The 19,901-nt window shown below is 41.6% G+C and overlaps 2 protein-coding genes and 2 non-coding genes across 5 annotated transcripts; all 4 read right to left on the reverse strand.

Annotated features, from left to right (window-relative positions):
• Positions 1-371: 371 nt before the first annotated feature.
• On the reverse strand, positions 372-9,609 carry LOC101474084 (carbohydrate sulfotransferase 12). Of its 2 annotated transcripts, none has more exons than XM_004568337.4 (6): positions 9,111-9,609; positions 7,185-7,804; positions 6,833-6,975; positions 3,617-3,745; positions 3,322-3,514; positions 372-1,010 (listed from the first exon to the last, which is right to left on the reverse strand). In XM_004568337.4, exons 2-6 carry the CDS (start codon positions 7,710-7,712, stop codon positions 738-740), a joined length of 1,266 nt encoding a protein of 421 aa, XP_004568394.1. In that variant the 5' UTR covers positions 7,713-7,804; positions 9,111-9,609; the 3' UTR covers positions 372-737. The 2 variants fall into 2 exon arrangements, with proteins under 2 accessions (XP_004568394.1, XP_004568393.1); XM_004568336.4 differs by having other exon boundaries at positions 7,185-7,821.
• Positions 9,610-13,601: 3,992 nt separating this feature from the next.
• eif3ba (eukaryotic translation initiation factor 3, subunit Ba) lies at positions 13,602-19,841 on the reverse strand. Its single transcript, XM_004568339.5, has 19 exons — positions 19,701-19,841; positions 18,501-18,693; positions 18,264-18,383; positions 18,103-18,160; positions 17,814-17,942; positions 17,541-17,698; positions 17,165-17,296; positions 16,996-17,062; positions 16,863-16,909; positions 16,574-16,784; positions 16,409-16,481; positions 16,184-16,306; positions 16,013-16,091; positions 15,677-15,815; positions 15,438-15,563; positions 15,103-15,180; positions 14,667-14,775; positions 14,468-14,580; positions 13,602-14,172 (listed from the first exon to the last, which is right to left on the reverse strand). The coding sequence occupies exons 1-18, from the start codon at positions 19,798-19,800 to the stop codon at positions 14,480-14,482; spliced, it is 2,043 nt and encodes a 680-aa protein (XP_004568396.1). The 5' UTR covers positions 19,801-19,841; the 3' UTR covers positions 13,602-14,172; positions 14,468-14,479.
• On the reverse strand, positions 15,290-15,374 carry LOC111501056 (small nucleolar RNA SNORD60). The gene has a single exon (XR_002721361.1). It is a non-coding gene; the product is annotated as a small nucleolar RNA SNORD60 (small nucleolar RNA).
• LOC111501057 (small nucleolar RNA SNORD60) lies at positions 15,885-15,966 on the reverse strand. The gene has a single exon (XR_002721362.1). It is a non-coding gene; the product is annotated as a small nucleolar RNA SNORD60 (small nucleolar RNA).
• Positions 19,842-19,901: the final 60 nt, after the last annotated feature.

A 19,901-nucleotide genomic window follows, 5' to 3' on the forward strand; every position in this document is an offset into this window, starting at 1 on the left:
CGAGACTGTGCAGTATGGATGGACTAATGTGTTCTATTTTATTCAAACTTCTGCCTCTATAGTATACTTAAAGGTAAATAGACCAGGGATTTATTACTCCACTTTCATGAAGCACTCACATACAGATTTTTAAAAAATGGCTTTAATGGATCTTTTAAAAATGAGTGACAGTTCCTCCTAATTTGCAAAACACTTATTCCTCAACCTGAGATCTGAAGACTTGACAAAATGCCTCCAGAACCAAAGCAGACAGAGTATTTATAGATGTTTTCTCAAGCTTCGTAGCACTTCCAGTGATAAGTAATTAGAGATTAAAATCAAATTTTGAATTGAGAAAGTTTAAACACAAATTACCTACAGAGGATCACACAGTAATTTAAAAACTCTTTATTTTTCTGCATACTTCCCCCTCAGAAATGTGAGCTAACATGCAGCCCAAGACCTTCACTCATGACTTACCAAAATACCGCATTCAAAAAATACTCTTTAAAGTGCCATTGCATGAGGAAACACAGACTGGGATAAAGTAACTTGTAAGCTGGTGCACTTTGGATATGATATAATGTCAAAAATAAAATAATGCAGACAGGCACTTTTGTCTTTTGAGGTATGCATAAAACAAATTAAACACACAGCTTCACAGACTGTTTTTTAAAGGCATGTGCTCGTTGTGCGCAGGCAGGGAAGGTGAAGGCGCTACACACAGTGCAGCGTCCGGGCCTTTGGCTTGGTATGGTCTACTGGTGAAGCACGCTGTCAGGTTTGGGGTATCCAAACAGCTCAAAGTCCAGCTCATACAGCTTGTACAACTGTCTCTGTGTTGAAATGGGAATCTGTGCAAACCAGTCTCTTTCCCAGCTGGCTGCAGTTTTGTTTTGAGCCCCTGAGGGGAACCGTATCAGATGATCCACCTTCAGAAGCTTCAACAGGTGCTCTGCATCTGTTTCCAGGGTTTCTAGCTTTCCGATAAAGTCATACTTCACCTGGCAGGGGTGGCACAGACGGTAGACCTGAAACACAGCAAAAGCAGGAGTATCATTTAAAAACTGCATTAGTTTGTGTGTGCTTGTGACTTTGTCTATCTGCCTCTAATAATTGACTGTTTGTGCACATATACTGGCATTCAAGAAAAAAGGAGACACACAACTCTACTCTTGTGTTTATTACTAAAATGGATTTGAATACACAGGCTTCCTCATTAATCCATCCAAAATACACAAAAAAATAAAGAAACGCTATTTAATCAGAGTCATGCATCAAGTCATGGAGGAGATTGCCTGCCTTCTGGAGTTACTCTCTGACAGTTGGACAGGGCCGTAGAAGGTCCTTAACCCATAAGTGGGAGTGTTATCTTCTGCTTTGTGCAAGGAGGAACAAGATGAGCACTGCCAGAGCCAGGCCACTGGTGTGAATGTACTCACTACCTGGCACCGTGGAGCCTGACTGCCGTTTGCCATAGAATACCAGAATTGTCAGGTCCACCACTGGCACCCTACCCTTTTCACAAATGAGAGCAGGTTCACCCTGAGCACATGTAACAGACGTGAAAGAGTCTGGGGAAGTCGTGGAGAACGTTATGCAGCCTGTAACATAGTTCAGCATGCCTGTGGTAAATGGTGGGTCAGTGATGGTTTGGAGAGGCATAGCATTGGAGGGATGCACAAACTTCTGTATGCTAGGCTAACAGCACGGTGACTGTCATTAGGTATCAGGATGAAATCCTTGGACCGACTGTCAGAGCCTACATTGGTGCAGTGGGTCCTGGAGTCCTCCTGGTGCACGATAATCCCCAGCCTCATATGACAAGAGTATGCTGGCAGTTCCTGGACGATTAAGGAACTGATACCATTGACTGACCCCCACGCTCACCTGACCTAAGTCCAACACCTCTGGGACATTATGTTTCACTCCACCCAGTGCTGCCAGTTGCACCTCAGACTGTCCAGGAGCTCAGCAATGCCCTGGTCCATGGACATCATCTCATTAGGAGAATGCCCCAACTTTGACAGGCATATATACAAGCACATGGGGGGCTAAATAACAACAACTCAAACAACATTATGAGTTGCTGAATTTTCATTTCCATCAACAATGTGACATCCTTTGGTTCCTAACATATTATGTAGTCCATAATAGTAGAGATGTCCAGCATGAATTTCTCCCCATTGAGATCTGATGTGTTTTCACAATGTTCCTTCACTTTATATTTATGTATTCCATCAGACATGCAGCACTTCACTGTGAGGTGCTTTGATAATACCAATTATGTAATATTTTATTTGATCTCTATTTCAAAACATAGCTCTCCAGCTAACTACTGTCCTTTCTTTTTAGCTATTGTCCCCTCATTCTGAATATCTCACCTGGGTTCATCTCATCTCTCTTTCTGAATATCTAATATGGCTGAGATATAACTGTGATGCAGGTATTGTGCTAAAAAACTCAAGGTAAAGCCTAGAAATCACCTATTATAGGGAAAGTGCTGCTTTATTGCCATTGTTATGCTGTTCCAGTGTGTAGTTTCCTTTACTGACAGCACAGTTTGTCCAAATACATTGCACCGTTGTGTTTGTACTAATGCACGTTGCATTAGTACAAACTGTATGGTCCATCTTTTGACAACTAAATTCATTCAAAGGATGTGAAGCAAGTCCACGTAAACCCTTAAATATGAAACATTCATACTTGAAATGTTTAAAATCATCAAAACTCAGAAACTTGAAAGTGTTAAACTGATAAAATGTGAATAACGCTATGCTAATTCACCTGTTAATGACCAGGTAGTGAAACAATACTCAATATGTCAGATCATTTGCCATTTGTCTGCCAGCAGAAAGAAACACAAATATTTTAGAAATCTGCCAAAAACGAGTTTAAAACTAAGAAATTATTTTATTTGTAGTCAAATAACAAGCTGAATTCATTTTTATACTGTCGACCAGGACTTCTCTAAGAAGTCTGAAAGTAATCAAGCATAAAATTCGACCACTACCAGATTTTCCTGTTCAGGAATTCAAATAAATGATTTGGCATCTTAATCAAAAAATAATCATGTGTTTTACAGTTTTTTCTCCTCTGTTTTTTTTTGGATGACACAATAATTATATTTTAGTATTAAAAATATCATTGGGTGGATTACCTATTATAAGAAGGTTTTTTAAGTAACTACCAGTACTGTTAATTTATGGAAGCTGTGGAATAAGCCTTACAGTGGGTGATGGTCTAATAAATGTGTTAAATACACCCCATGATTTTAATGAACGATCTTTCCTTAACCTGCACGTGTTAAAATGCATGCGTCTGTTTGTGTGAGGCAATCACCTGCCGCCAGTGTTCGTTGAAGATGCTCTCTTTCTCAGTCTCTGGATCTAGCAAGTATGTGATAAACTGCTGAAATGTTGGTTTGATTCCTGCCTTAAATGCCTCGGCCGCGGTCTCTGGCAAATCCCCAGACACATTGCCATAACGACGCAGCATAACTGAACCAAACTGCCTGTAGAAGTCCTGGTTGGGCCTTAAAACACACACAAATACGCACACTTCAGTGATTCATCAATGACATGGGCTACTGTTTAATGCAAAGTGAAGCACATTTCCTTGAACAGCAAACACACACCTTCCAAACTTGTTCCTGAAGGCAGAGATAAGACGCACAAAAGGGTCGCGTACAAACAGAAACTTGGTGTAATGCTGGAGCTTCAGTGCCATCAAGTGGCGGGACAGGGAACCATAACGGCGCCAAAATCTAGAAATACACATAAAAAGCACTGTTAAAGATCTTGTTCTGGGGTTACCTCCTTTTCAAGTTGTGATAGTTAGATATGACTTGGATACACAAACTCTGCATGTCTGAATTCTGTGATAATTTGTGGCTGAGTCACAAGATGAATGAAGAACAAAGCCAGATCACATCCAAAGGGGAAAGGGATAGGTCTTGTGTAACGACGCAGACAGGAAAACACATGTTCGACTTCAATGGGCTACAGAGCGGTCTGCCTGTGCTGCAGCACCAAGCTCCGCCTGTCCTTTCCGCTCGGCCTTCCAAGCGTCAACTCACACATTTTGTTTGCGAAACACATTTTTAAATAACTTAAAGTGAGAATATAATTACTTCCAGGTTTTGGGGAACCTTCCTTTTTATTAATGCTTGACATACTTTCAATTCAGTCCAGTTCACATTTCAGAAAGTTGTTTGGGAGACATTCATCTTGGAGTATATATTTTTCTTGGCTGTGCAGCCTTCCTGTTCCAGAACATTTTGCATGAGGACTTGGTTATTTAAAACTATGGTGGTCTTGATTTCCTTGTGTGGCTTAAGGAGACAATTTTATTTATGACTTATCGACATTTTTCCCAAGAAACTAAGCAGGCAGAGTGTTCTGAAGAGCTACAGTGATGTATTTATAGTAAGCATCACCTGTTTAGCATTTGCCGTTCCTCTTTCTGGTGCTCACTAATTAAAAAGTAAATGCCAATATCTCAATTATTCTCAAATCATTGACTCTTCCCTGGAGGTAGGATTAAGGCCGAGACCATTAGAGTGCAAAAATTATTAGAATGAGCAACTTAATTTCAGAGTAGGAAAAAAGTGGTACTGTTGAGGACACCAAGGTCATTCTGCTATTATAGCAATAAATCACAAGAAACAGGCTCAGATCAGCTCAGGAATGCTAATGAAATAGCTTTGTTTGTGCAGTGTGGATTCTGAAATATAATTCAGAAAGCAAGAATTAGAAAGAAAATATAATTTTAAATGTATAAATATGTAAATATGAGAGCGCAATTAGCAAAAGACTGAACAAGTATGTCTTGTAAGTTTGGAAGGGTAACCAGGAAAAGTGTTTTCTCACTAAGAACCTGGCAGCACAGTTTAGGTTTGCAGCTGAACAAACCACAACCTGGACACTCTGCAGTCACTGGGCTGAATATGAAACTCGCTGTGTACCAAAGAATTATGGCGTCAAATACGAGGCCAGCTGTCTGACATTGGATCTGAAATCGGATCATGCGACAGGTCAATGATCCCACGCGCCGCAGTGAATCTATAACAGAATAGTTGAAAAAGAAAATAATCCAAGCATTGCAAAGGCTCAGTCAAAGCCCAGACTTCAACCTGACTGAAATGCTGTGACAGAACTTTAAGAGAGCTGTGCATAAAGTGGGATTTGTGAAAACAACAGCGGGGGCTGAGCCAAGATGAACCTAGAAAATAATTAAATAGTCCCAGATCCTCTAAAACCTGTTAGGATATTTATTACCGCTCTCATTCATGAATTGTGTAATTAAACAACGAAAAGTTCAGAACTTAAACATATATCCACAGCTTTTACAATAATATTGTAAGATATTTTTAAATGAGAACCACTATGAGGATTAACAGTCTGATTTTTCGCTCTTCAGACACAGGTGATCCGGTCAAAAGACTTAAACTTGGCTAGCTGTGGCATTTAACTTCAACATTAATGAGAAATAAGCCCAAATTACAGCAGCACAAAATGCTGGCAAATTTACAATTACAGCTTTAATACAGTAGATCACTTCATCTCAAACAGACAACAGTTTGCTTTGATGACAAACTCTTTCTGCTTTCCTTCAGCACGTCATTTACTCGCGTCTGCTTATCTCTGGACGGGGACCTCTGCGCGTGTACTCCGATCTGCAGCATACTTTTGAGATGCTATTGATAAATAAATGACTTGGCTCTGTAACATCTTTTACAGCATCACAACCCACAGGTTCTAACTTGTGAATGATACAATGAATGATGCTCAGATTAGGACTGAATGTTTTCCATGTGTGGTTGTCCGCCCCTCTCTATCAGCCCATCACTGCAAAGCCAGGAAACTGTGGGTGTGATTTCTTCTGCATGTAACTTTTCATCACAACTTGAAAGAAGAAATTCTGATGTCGATGATCAGGCGAGTGGCTGGCAGAGAGTATTTCTAGGACAGTTTTGAGTCTCCTAACGCTGTGAATCCAGTTAATTTCTCTTTTATTTAGTTAATGTAGTTTTCACTCTCTTTTTGGCTTGTTGGAAAGGGGGAGGGGAAACAATCCAGAGCATCGGCTTTTGTACCCTGGCTGTGCATAAATGAATTCCCGCGTACCTCAATGAACTTTAGCAACTCTGTAAAGAAGCCAAAGCTCATCCATATCAATGTTCGAGACTGATAAAGTCAAATAGAAAATAATTACTTCAAGTTATTCAAGTGAAACTGGTTTTACACCCAACTGAATCACGGTGTGCGGCCAGGTTTTCCCATGCAAATAAATAATGATACTGGGTTATAAGTTGTCTGTTGTTGTTCAGCTCAGATCCCATTTAATTAATTTTAGAGCCTGATAGTGACTAGATATATTTTATGTCCTGACTCCTGATAAGTAAAATCTTAGATTTGAAAGAAGTACTTTCTTTTTCTTTTTCACAAGTCCGATCACTACTAAATGAACATTTATCACATCAACAGTACTTGGATAGTTATTATAAAGCTGAAACTGATACGTATAATATTTTTTAGAGAAATGAGCTGGTGGTGGTATAAATGGCAAGCTAGGATGAAGCTAAAGCAATAAACCAATTTATAGTTTGGATTAGAATAGACCGAAATCACAATATTCGCCGTGCATGGTAAAAAAGGGCACAGAGCACAAAAAATAGATACAGAAATCATGATGTGAGATTTTACTCATCATTAAAAACCTGATAAACCAGTTTTCATTTCACCAAATTAAATATTTACAAAAGTAAAGAGTTATTATGACGGTGCAAACACATCACCAAAACTGATCTAATATTTGTCCGTGTTATAGGTTCAATATTTGTGTGTCATACTTGGCAAATGTTAGATGCAACGTGGAGTTGTGTACAAGGTCAGCAGGTACAGCCTCTGGGTCAGTGTAGGGTTTCCCTGAGGAGCTTGAGATCAGAGACTGAGACAGAACCACCATCACTCGCTTCCAGTTGGTGCACGCCACCTAAACAGAGATCAGCAGCAAGGCAGAGAAGAAGGAAGAAAAGGGAAACCATTTAGAAGACAACGGGGACCATAAAGGAGAAGAACAATAATGAAGCAGTGTGATTTAAACATCTGCTTCTCCTCTTGTTACTTTCCCCACACAGTGAACTGACTCGCCACCCATATACACCCCACACCACACATAATCACTCACTGAGGCAGCAGTACCTTGGGAACGTAGCAGTAGATAATCTGGTGTGTATCGTCCACTATCAGGTGATCCAGTTCCCTGTTGGGGATCTGTGAAAAAGGCCGAGTCCTTTCGGGGACTTCCACGTCTTCCTTCCCTGAACACACGTCGTCAATCCTCTTCTTTCGCGCCTCCTGTTCCCTATCATAAGCAGAGATCTCCATCTCTACATCCTCCTTTGTTTCCTCCTTCCTCTGTGCATGATTTTGCTTCCCCTTCCCTTCCTCCGTATGTTCCTGAGCCGCTTCCTTTGGGCTAAATGAAGCACTAGAAGCGGTGGTGGAAACAATGGAGGAAGAAGTCGTGTGGGCTCTGCTGGCGGGCGTAGTCTGAGGCGGGCTCATAGTCGTCGGGGCACAGCATCCGGACTGAAGCACCTCGTGTTTGGGGTCCTTCAGCGGGTAGAGACTAAAGCCCCCAACATCATCCCAGTAGACAATGATAAGCAGGATCATAAACAAAGATCCCATGATGAAAGCCACTCGGAGACCACGCCACGTTCCCATGTTTATAGTGCAGCAAGAGCCGTAATTGGTGAATAAAAGAGGAAGAGTTTATCTCAGCTCCATTGTGGCCGCCTTACGGAAGGACAGACTTCCTGTTTGAAAGATTCAACTTAAAAAAAAGAAAGAAAGAAAAAAAAAACACAGGAAACATTACTAAACCTCGGCTTCTCATTTATAGCCTTACTAGGCACATTTAGACTGTGGTTAAAATGTTCAAGTTTGTAAGAAATAAAAAAAAACTGAAGCAATGAAACCACCAGATTTAAAAAACTGAAATACCACACTTTTTTTTTTTTTTAAATCCATTAAAATCATTTTACACCTCTTCCATCCCATTTACACACACCAAAAAGTAAAACCATTAGTAGCAAAGAAGCACAGTAACAGTCATAACAGAGCAGATGTGGAGTGTGCGAAGACCCCACTAACGCAGATTTCAGAGAGACGTGCTGGAAATCACGTTAGGGTGGTTTCAAAAGTACTCCTCAGCTCTCAAATGCTTACAGAGCACTGTTAAAAAGAGGAATGTGAAGCAGCACAGTGCTAAACGTGCCCCTGTGGTGGTTTTCCTGAGAAAAATATCGATTTTGACTGATTTGCAAAGCATGTATTGTGTATTTATCTGATTGTTTGACTTAAAATTCACTGTGGTGGTGAACAGATGAAGCTCGACCTTCACCCGATGACACTAAACTGGATAAGGGAAGAAAATGGCTGGGTGGATGTGCACAGTGGTGCACAGTACTCTATGGCATTTGTTTCCATTTTAAAGAGAACAGCTGCCAGAGTATCTTACTAACTTGATGCCGGGCTTTATGATAGGCCAGGCTGTGTTCCTGACCTGTGTCATGTCAACCAGAGGCCGTGAGAACCTCAGGCTGCACCCTGGGGCGCCCAGCTGTCACAGGGAGATGTGAACAAATGGTTATGCTGATGAAGCAGCTTCAAACCAGGGGCTGCTTAAGGGTTCACATCCCTGATTGTTTGTCCCATAAAAAACATCTGCTATAGTGGAAAAAAATTATGGTGCCTTTTAAAACCAGAAGAAAAAATTCAGACAGGGCAAGAAGCATCCTCCAGCGAAAGGTGTTTTTTTCCGCAGCGTTTTTCCTCTCATTGGTTTAAATTTAAACTCCGCGAAGACAAGACGAGCCTGTCTGGAAAATCAAACATCCACACAGTCTCTTCAGTCTTGCCACGCGCTACACACAAGCGCACGCGCGCGCAAAGGCACGCGCAGAGATCAACGGAAAAGATCCAAAACTTCAAATGTTCAGTGACAAGCTGCAGGCCCTTCGCCCTACTTCCCTTAGAATATCTTAACCATTTCTCACTGAAAGCAGCTTACTAGGCTTTATTATCTCTGTTAATATTTTCCTCGTTTAGCAGCAGACTCACCGTGACCTCCTCCCGGCCGTCGGACGGAAACAATCTCAGTTTACAGAGTAACCTACAGAGGTTACAATGCGCCCTTTCTGCGGCCGCACCGGCCAGTCCCTTCTCTCTCACGCAAACGGGACTCTTCCAGCTTCTCCTTCCCTGCAGCAGCCAACCACAGAAGGACTGCACCTCTTTCTCTCCACACTTTCATCCGCTCACACTCCGCTCATCATACCCAGGCTCTGAGGAGCAGGAAAGCCTCCTTTTGTTTCTTTTACGCCTCTCACTCAGGGAGCATCACGGCAGCAATTTAAGCCGGTCTGAACATTAATCTGTCTGTGAGGGAAAAAAAACAAAAAAAAAAACGGCTCATGACCTAAATCCTTCATATCACCCTGCAGAGGAGCTCCATAGTCAGTCCGCTTCTCTCGCTCTCTCTCCCCGTCTCTCTCGCTGTGTCCGGCTGCCCCGGTGATGAGACCAAGCGGGCGGGAGGTAGGGCGAGACAGAGCAGCAGCGACGACGGAATGAGCCCTATAATGAGGAAAGGCTCGCGAGATTTTGAAAATAGATTTTTGTTTTCAGAATCCAGCCACGCACTATTCCACGTGTTCCAACCCGCCCCCCCCAACACACACATTTTTCTTTTCCCACACTGGTCTTGGGACTTCCAGGGAAAAACTAAAATAATTATAAATCTCTGTTGGTCCAGAGCCCAGGGAGAGCATAATCCATCTTTTTGTAGCTACAGTGTACTCTTATCCTCTAAGTGCTTCACATGCAGACAATAATAAAGTCAGTGTTTTGAAAAGAGAACAGATATAACGAAAATTACATTTCAAAAGCATAAAGATTTGGTGTTTTTTTTATTCCGCTACAGTGCTTTAAATTAAGTATTTATATTTTATACATTATCTAGTTTTATTATGGGAAAAATTAAACCTATATAAATCTGCCTGGTCTGTATGTGAAAAGTAATTGCCATTCAGCAAACTCATACCCCCAATTTCAGTTTCACTAGCCACACCCGTGCCTGATAATTGCAAGGCATGTTGAATCAAGACATCCCACTTAAACAAAACCTGTCTGACAAGGTAAAGTAGAGCTCAGAGAGCTCAAAAAGCAACACTTCATGTCACAATCTAAGGACGTAGCTGAGAAAAAAAGTTAATGGCAACAATGGGAGAGATTAAGGTAAAAACCACTGCTGGGGAAAAAAGGGGGGGGGCACAAAAGCTTTTGGGACTTTTGGGAAAATATTCTGTGGACTGACGAGACAAACACTGAAACTAACACAGCCTTTCATAAAAAGAACATCATTTCAACAGTTAAACAAGTTGGTGGTGGTGGTCTGGGGCTGGATTGCTGCTTCAGGACATGGAAAAGTAATTGACGGAAACATGAATTCTGCTCTCTACCAGAAAATCATGGAGAAGAATGTCTCATGCTTTGAAGCGGAAGCACCCTTGGGTTAGACAGGAGGACAATGATCCAACACACTACATCAAGCCTCCCGCTGAATGGCTCAGAAAAACAAAATGAAGGTTTTGGAGTGGTCTAGTCTGTACTCGAATCCAATTTTGGTGTTCTAGAATGACCATTAGCAGGCCGTTCATGCTGGAAAACCCTCCTATGTGGCTGTATTAAAACAGTTCTGTGGGCCTAAATTCCTCCACGGTGATGTGAAAGACTCATTGTCAGCTACTGCAAACACTTGATTGCAGTTCTTGCTGCCAAAGATGGCAAAACCAGTAATTAGGTTTAGATGGCAATTACTTCTCCACACAGGGCCAGGTAGCTTTGTATGACTTTTTTCTATAAAATTGTGATTTAAAAAGTGCATTTGGTATTTACTCCATTTTTATTTGCCTAAAATAAAAATGTATTTATTAATCTGAAATTGCTTCTTGGAGACTTGGTTTTAGGATTAAAGTTTAAACAAGCCTAGGCTAAAGGTTCAGACTGGGCACTTGGTTGTGTAAACTAAAATTAGTAATGAGATGTTTTGGAATACATTAAAGTCAGTGAGTGTCATCTGGTTAACAGAGAACAACTTTGAGCTAAAATGTAACAAGCGTTGATTGAAAGGACCTCAGATTTGACATTGCTGATAATAAGGTCCCAAGTCTGCAGTGGATCAGATGAGCAGCTGCTGAGAGACAGAAATGTCATATAACACAGTCTTAACCATTCATAAAATAAGAAGAACTATGAGACAGGAAGTCGACATTCTATCTTATAATTTAACATTTTTTAATTTCAGGAAACCATATTTGGGACTTAGTATCAAAATTTTTATTCAGTATGTCATCAAATTTGACTTCTATTTGAAGACACAGTAGCTTATACTTTCTTTGTTGTTTGAATAAAAAGCCAACTTTCATATGTTAAACTATGATTTTTTTTTCTCAGTAAGTCTGAATTTGAACTTGTTTTATAATCTGGTCATTTCTGTACAGTCAAAAAGTTTCAATTTTTTTTTAAAAACTTGATTTTTCTCAGTAAAATTTATCTCTTTTTTTTTGGTTTAAACAGGACCTCCTTCATAATAAAGCGCACATTGTCTGCAAATTTTATTTATTCATGTATTTTTTATTCAGTTATTTGAAAGAGTGCAAAATTTCACCCACAATTATCCAGTTAAAACATGCACACTTTAAGCGTTTAATTTGCAGATACAAAACTGATTTGTGACTGTGGTTAAGCCACATTTCTTCAGGTGGTTTGTGGAACATTTAGTGACATGGCAAACTGGTAGATAACGTCTTTGATAATAAGAGTATTTCACAGTGAAAAGCACCACAGTGAAAGTGTTTAAAAGTATGCGCAGATATTTGGGAGGTTAATGAGATCCGTGCAGCATAGAGTCTATATTGTGGCTGAACAGTGGCCTCCCGCTCCCATTGGGAATTAGCCATGCAAGACTAATGAACCCAAATGGTGCTAGGATGTCAGCTGTATGTTGAGGTCTGAAAGGGTTTTTCACAATAACAATGACGCAAGTGTTGATGAGAAAACAAAACTACTGTATTTAAGGCCTTCCTATCGAGCACATTTAGACTATTTAATGTTTTATTGTAGAAATTATGGCCCACTTTGTTTTATTTTTTGCAAGCAAATCATATGGCCTTGGGGTGAAAGTATGGATGACTTTCAAATCTGTGGAAAAAGCCAAGGCTAGAATTTCACCTTAATGACAGACCAGGTATCTACAGGAACAGACAGAGAGGAAAACCCATGATTTTGGTTGATGCAAATACTTCAAGGCCACAAAACTCAAACAGCAGATACAAAAGAGCAAGTGACCTTAGCTTACAAATATTTTAAGTACAGCGAAATGTGGGAATATTAAAATAATTTGAGCAGAAATGGGCACAATTTCACTGCAATTTATGGCTTTCAAAGGCAAATTCAGTGGCAGCTAGATGACGTCTGAGTTTAGGCTCAAACACAGCCCTGCATTTAGCTGCCACGCTTGAGGCTGAAGTCATCTGTTTATGAGATGGATCTTTTTCCCCCTACAAACAACAAAGATTTGCAGTCGTTTTATATTCTTAACTGCAGTGAGCTAAAAACAAAACAAAACACAGTAAACACTCACCTGATTGGATGTAAACAAACTCATGTCTAATGGAGAAAAGGTACATGTGACTGTGATGCTGTTAATACTGAAGAGATGTGAGCAAACCTGTTGATGCTGATTGGTACTTTTGTCTTGACACTTTTCTACATCTGTAGCTGTCACATTTGGCCCAGTTGAAGGAACTTGTTTCAGCTGAGAACCAGCACTGTCCACGATCAGGATCGGTGTTTTCCTTGCAGTGGATTTCACATGCACACCCAAACATCATTTATTTTAGAAAAGACTCCATGGAGGTGCATTAACAGTTTAAATGACCAATGCAGCAGGTTTGGACGTCAATTAGACATCTCACTAGTACAAAACCTGCACTGGTGTGAAATTAGCATGTGTAATTGTGTGGAATATTCACAGTTAGTGGGCGATTATGCCCTGGTCTGCCTTAATTACTCAGGAAACACAATCTAAACCACAGTACTTCTGCTGTACATGTGTCTCCTGGAGGGTGCTGCATGTGAGTAAGAACAGCTTTTATATCCTGATGTGATTTGATGACAAGCTGGCCTATACCCCGCCCCCTCCCCTCAGGAATTATAAGGTGAAACAGCAAAGAATCAGATACAGAAATATAATAAACAATTACAATTTTAATCTTAGCATCTTTACCAATAATCCAGATTATCAATAATCCACATGCCCTAATTAGTATGATCAGGGTACGCAGTAATATTTTATTAGACATCAGTGAACAACAACGGCCATGTACATCTTTGAATTATTTTATCAAGCCCGCAGCAGTTTTAGCATATTTACTGTGTAAACACTGCTCCAGACTCATGCAGGTTAATTTTCTGATATCACATGCAATCATGTGACCAATCCATATTTGAATGGACTCACTCTAATAATAACCAAACCGTGAGACAGAGTCAGGTGGTATTCTGTTTGTTTATTTAAAGGTTTTCCCACTGCGCGCCCCCTCCCTGTGTGAAAGCCTAGTCTGAAAGGAGGAGGATACAGGCCACTATAGCGCCACATCAGCACATTTATTAACAAGGCTACTTGTTTATTCACAACACCTCCACCCCTGAATGGTATGGCACTCTGTGCTGCCCTGTAACAACAGACTAGCATGGTGAGGCTAGTTCAAAATAAATCCCCAGGGGGGGGGGGTTGAGGAAGGTCCAAAACAGGATGGAGTTTGAGATTAGACACTGAGACTCCAACTAATGAACAGAGTAGGAGGCAGTTTTGCTGAATATCAAAGTCCACAGAGGAAAAAAAAATGGGGAAGATGATGCTGAGAGACAAAGAGAAATTAGGCAATACAAAGTATTCTCTTTTGTCTCTCGATGAAGCTGCTGATCCGTAAGGCGCACTTTGATGATGAGTTGAACGTTGCGGCCTGAGATGAAGCCCCAAGATTCACAGCGTGGTCGTCGTCCTTCTCCAATCAATGACGTAGCTCCTCTCTCCTCCTTCCACACAAAAACGGATGGACTGAAGGGGAAGACAAGAGCGGAAATGCAGAGTGAGACTGTGAGCAAAAGGGGGGGTGATGAAGATGCTGCTGACTGTATGAGCATGCGGGAATGGCATTAATTTTTCTGTTCGCCACTTCAGATTAAAACTGAAGACAACATGCATCCCCTAATTTATATGCAGCCGCATTATGTGGACTAATGTAAAGTTTTATAGCCGGATGTTTAAAATATGAACACATCTCCACAGTGAAATCAAAGGGTGCAAGACAAATAGCTGACAAGACTCCACAACAACCTGTGCAGTGTGTTACCTGCGTAGGGGACTACAGATCTCCAATGGGAATGATTTCTTCGTTGATAAAAAACTCAATGGTCTCTTCCTCCCAGTCGTCCACATTGCTGTCCAGCTCATCTGTGCCCACTCCTACATGACACAAAAATTTCAGCACTCTTAAGAAAAAGCCTCAAAGGCAAGTTAACAGTGAGTGAGATAACAGTGAGAGGTCCCACCTCCTCTGAGCTCGAGGCGAATGCTCTTCTGTTCTTGATAAATCTTCAGCGCCTCCTCCCTGTACCGTCGGTAGTCTTCCATCATTGCCCTCCGCTTGTCCACCAGATCCTACTCACACAGAGCAGAGTTCAGCATCATAACCCACAAAGCTTACATTTCAGTGTGAACACACAGCTTGTATTACCATGAAAGCATGTAAAGTGTTAGCAGCCTCAGTGAATTATACTATAGAGTCAATATAAAAGTTAGCAAAACGCTTTAAATTTCTTTAAAGAGATACAGGAGATGATTAACTTGCAAATTAACAGGACAATAAAAAGGGGCCTATCCAATGCTGATGGAAGAGGTGGGGGACAGCACATGAAAAATTGGGAAAAGCATTTCCAACAAACTCTCCCAAAGATAAGTTAAAATATAAATATAAACAGGTCAAACCTTAGAAGCCTTGGACTGGCTCAGACGATCCTTCTGCTCAAAGATCTTTGAGTATTTCTTCAGATCCTTTTTGATCATCTGCAAGAGAACAGATGAGTGTATATGACAGCATGTTAACGTGACAGATGGCTTCACAAACGCATCATCGCAGTACATGGTGGACACATGTATAATGTGGTGTAGCTGGGAGCCTCAGATTAGAGCTAGAATCAGGAGCCACGGTGCAGCTCTCATACGAGGTGTCAGAAAAATTATGTTTGTCATCACTGGCTCCACACACTCAACAACACACACACTCAACAACACACACACACAGTATAGAGAAGAAACTGTACCTTTATCTGTTCTGTGCTGAGCAGGGTTGGAGGTCTTGGTCTCCAGAGCAGCTGACAGAACCGATCCTTGTTGTTCTTCTGGAGGAGCCGGCCCTGGAACGTCCACAGCCAGTACGCATTGTCCACCTAGCACGCACGTAAAGGTGGAGAAAAACGAAGTGAATGGATGACAGAAAAAGACCAGACTGCATTTCCTCTCATCTGCAAAGGACTGGCGAGGCCTGTGGAGTGCTACGCACCTTGTGGCTCCACCACGAGACGGAGGTGACGACGTAGCGACCCGTTGGATCCCACTCCACGTCAGAGGCCATGTAATGCTCTGCTATGTTCATCATGGTGCAGTCTGACGTGTCTACAAAGGCGAGAGCTCCGTTCATACTGCAAAGGAGAGGCAAAGCGGTTACATCCATGTACAAAGACACTCATCTCTACAGATACCAATGAAACAAGCCTCAGATTAGCGTTAGAATCAGGAGCTTAGCTCTCATACGAGGTGTCAGAAAAAATGTTTAGTTTGTCATCAGTGGCTTCTTATATTCATCTCACACACACACACACACTCCGATAAAACCTACCTCCTGAGCCCAGCCAGCACCATAAACTGTCCCTGGGGGCTCCAGAAGATACTGTTGGCCTGCTGCTTGTCAAACATCTCTGTGAAAGGAAAAGTGTCACATTCAGTTTAGTGGACACATTAGAAGCAACAACGCTCTGCTATAACATTGCATGCCTGTCCTTCTACTCACTTATGAGCTCAATCTTGCCGTTGTTTTTGACATGATAGAAGGAGGCGTTGATTCTTGGCGACTCGCCGTGGAGGACAGCAAACTTACTGCCATTGGGCTCCCATGCAAACGCTATGATGCTTTCTATAAGGAAAACAACACGAAGGGAAACAGATTAACTTCCTTTCTGTGGAAATTAGAATTACTTGCAGCTCATTTCTGTGTTTGTACAAATACATGTCTTACCCTTCATCTCCACCACATCGACAGGAACCTGCTTCTCTCTCATGCGGAAGATTTCAAAGTTGGTAACGACACCCTGAGAAGGCAAAAAAAGTCAACTTATTATTTCTTGTTTTTTTTAAAAGAAATCTGTGACATATAAGCGGTTTGTCCTCTTTCTATGAGTACCTGTGTTCCTTTGGGAGTCCTGTCAACTTTCACACACAGATAATCCCCGTTTCTCTGCCAGTGCAGTTTACAGTCGACGACATTGAAGAGATTGCGAACGCGGATCTCCTGACGGGAGGGCATCTGCATCAGAGTCACCCTGGCTGGGATGTCTTTGTCCTCGGGTACCCAGAACGCTATGATGTTGTCACCAGGAGACCACGAGAAGTCCCTGAAGATGCACAAACATTAATACCTCTATACAAAATGCCGTTGCTTTTTAAAGCATGAGAGTATGAAGGACTCTTACTTTATCCCAGTAATCTTGAGACTCTTCTTGTCCAGTAAGCCCATAGACTACAAGAAGAAAACAAAACATAAACCTTTAATATCATTTGCACATTTCATTTAAACACATCTAGACTGTTTTCAGGCCTACTTACCGGAGTTTCATAGATGCTCAGTGTGTCTGGTGTCATCCTTGCAAAGAACTTCCCATCATGACTCCATCTGACAACAAACATGTAAAATTAGAAGACGCATCCAAACTCTGCAAGGACTCTGCAAATTTGACTTAAATTAGATTTAAAAGAGAGAAAGCATAATACTGACTTAAAAATAGGCCAATGTGCAGAACTCTCGCAGTGGAAGCCTCTCTTCTTCTGTCCGGTCAGAATGTCCCAGATGATGATGGCCTGTGGGTCCTCCTTGGTGTCCATCAGTGGACTGAAGGTCACCACATACCTGGAAGCCAACACAACCACACATTAAAATCAGACAGTGGCTCACAGGCCAACTCGGCACCTCTTTAGAGTGCTTTATCTGCACATTAATCATCCTTTGCTGTCCCCAGGTCATGGTGCAACAACCCACAGGATTTAGGTGACGTTGCCTTATTTACAGGAAATAAATAAATACTAGAACGGGATACTCTGTGCACTATAATGTGCTTTTTTGGATTAAAAAAAAAAAATCGACTTTTTATTACCTTTCACATGGTGAGAAGTCAATGAGGGACACACCCTGATGACTGAACCTCTGAATCTGTTTGAACTTCTCGCCGCCCCACAGTGCGATTCCCCGCTGGTGGAACGTAGCCAGGTAGGTACCTTTAGGAGACCATCGGACGTACGTCTCTGTCCAGCGCTGCATCAAAGCAGGAAAAACATCAGAACTCTCCAAACCAGTGACTACTGACCAATCATGTTCGATACAAGCCCTGCATTTCCCACCAACTCTGTGTGAGTAATTAAAAACTCACTGCTCTCTCTTCAACTGTGATTGGCTCTTTAGCGTCGTTGGAGAAAATGGCAGTCCTCTCTCCAGCTTCATAGATCACACTGTACTGGTCACGGCAATCTGGGTCCTCGATCCAATGGCGCATATTCCCCTGAAAACACAGACAAAGTAATTGTCGCTTGCAGGGTTTCAGGATAGAGACTGTCCTGTTGATTTATAAAGGTCAACTTAATAATGAAAGTGCTGACATGAAGCTATTTTTGTCAAACAAATTCTAAGTCTTATGACTGAAAAGTTAAGGTAACACTTACAAAGTCTTTGAAAGGCTGCTTTGCTGGAGCTTCCCATTCATCACTGATGTTCATGTATCTAAAAAACAAAACAAAAACAAAGGGGCGATTATTTACTTGTATTCCAAGTCTGGCAAGCAATACCTGGACAATGCATTTACTGGGTGGTACTCCATACTCACTTGTCAAAGTCAGTGAAGAGGTTGACCCTAAACGTGTGTTGCTTGTCGAGTTTGTATCCATCTGCGTTCTTGACTGCTTCGAGGGCTTGAGTAGGAGAAGCATACTCCAGGAAGATGTAACTGTAACGAGGAGAAAAAAACAATTACTAAAAAATAAAACATAAACTCTCTGCTTCAAATCCAGAAATCCACCTTGAATCAAAACAGATGCACAAAAGAAAACATCTGTGGTCTTACCCTTTGGTCATGCCATCTGCATCTGGGTAAAACTCGGTCGTGATCTTGCCAAACTTGGAGAAGATCTTGTGTATGACGTTCTTGAGCTTTTCCAAACGCTCCGGGCCCACCTGAGGGACGTTGTCCACCACCACCACCGAGTCTATGCCGTCTGCCTCCTGGGGTTTTTCCCTCAGGATGTCATCAAGAAGCTCTGAAAAGTGAAGGAGGAGGGTCAGGGGTGATGAACAAGCTCATCGGACTGTGTGGGGTTGGGGTTCTTATCTCATTTTAATGACGACCTTCTTTTCATATACAAAAACCAATCTAAACTTTATAGCCACCACTTCAGTTACTGGTAGGGAAGACTGCATCGTTGAAAAAGACATAATTCTTTTGTTTAAATTTCCATTAGAGATGTGTAGGTTTACGCTTCATGATTTATAAGTAGACAACATATAATCACATCATAATAAAGCTGATTCAATAGTACATCTCCTTTACACTCACTGCTTAATATACATCATTTTGATGAGGATAAAGAACCGCTATGCTGGCGTGTTTAGCTTCACAGAAGCTATTTCATTTGAGTCTCTGTTTAACTTAAGCTTGCATATTAATATTAAATGGTACTAATTTTGTTGTAAATTTACACCCAAAGTTTCTATATACATAAATAATTATATTGTGACTACTACAGACAAAACACGTGTATCTGATGAGTCATTTTACCACAACTGCAAAACTTGCACAATTGAAAAGCTCTACTGAGCAAACGCCCCTCAGACCTGGGTTAGGATTACCACTGAGCTACAACCAACTGCCCCATTCAAACTACTTTATATAGGCAAACAGCACAGAGAAAATAATGCGCCTTAACGGCTTTACTAGCTAAAATCATGTTTCGGTTTTTCAGATCGCATCGCACAGGCCCCAGTGTGGGGTCTGGGTGAGGCTGTAACGGGCGTTAAGTACACTGTGATAACGTTATGTTGGAGTTTTTTTTTTGGAGAAAAAGGGTGGTGTCGCTGTTGTATTCCTGGTAATTACGCTTATGCATCCAGCTCATGTTCATTGTTAACTATTCACTATTACTACGTGCCGGTGAGCAGAGAGGCAAGCTAGCTAGCTTTGTAGCATCTAAAACATCCCCACCATTGAGCTCTTAGCTAACTGCTAACAGCAGGCCGGAAAGCCGGCGTTTTTTCTGTGACTGCTTACCGTCGTCGTCGACATCGTCCACGTAGTCCTCCGGGTCGCTGAAGGAAGGCTCCTCCTCTTCATACTCGGGGTCGTCCACCATATCCACCGTTTCTTTCATTTAACAGAACTACGACACGGACTTTTGTCTACAGCGGAGCAAAAATCCCGAAAACGAAAAGGCTGGCGGTTCTCAGCCGGTGTAGCACCATGTGCGGATCC

Source organism: Maylandia zebra, linkage group LG6 (genome assembly GCF_041146795.1).
Source record: "Maylandia zebra isolate NMK-2024a linkage group LG6, Mzebra_GT3a, whole genome shotgun sequence".
NCBI classification, from domain to species: domain Eukaryota; kingdom Metazoa; phylum Chordata; class Actinopteri; order Cichliformes; family Cichlidae; genus Maylandia; species Maylandia zebra.

Bases quoted from the DNA above. Each gene is read 5' to 3' on its own strand.
- LOC101474084 (XM_004568337.4), bottom strand. From the start codon at position 7,712: ATGGGAACGTGGCGTGGTCTCCGAGTGGCTTTCATCATGGGATCTTTG. The intron at 3,746-6,832 runs GTATGACACACA...GTGTATTTCTAG, and splicing joins TTGCATCTAACATTTGCCAA to ATTTTGGCGCCGTTATGGTT. The intron at 1,011-3,321 runs GTGATTGCCTCA...GCTGTGTTTCAG, and splicing joins TCAACGAACACTGGCGGCAG to GTCTACCGTCTGTGCCACCC.
- eif3ba (XM_004568339.5), bottom strand. From the start codon at position 19,800: ATGAAAGAAACGGTGGATATGGTGGACGACCCCGAGTATGAAGAGGAG. The intron at 17,943-18,102 runs GTAAGTGTTACC...CTGTGTTTTCAG, and splicing joins AGCAGCCTTTCAAAGACTTT to GGGAATATGCGCCATTGGAT. The intron at 15,564-15,676 runs GTGCGTAGCACT...CGTGCGTGCTAG, and splicing joins TCTCGTGGTGGAGCCACAAG to GTGGACAATGCGTACTGGCT.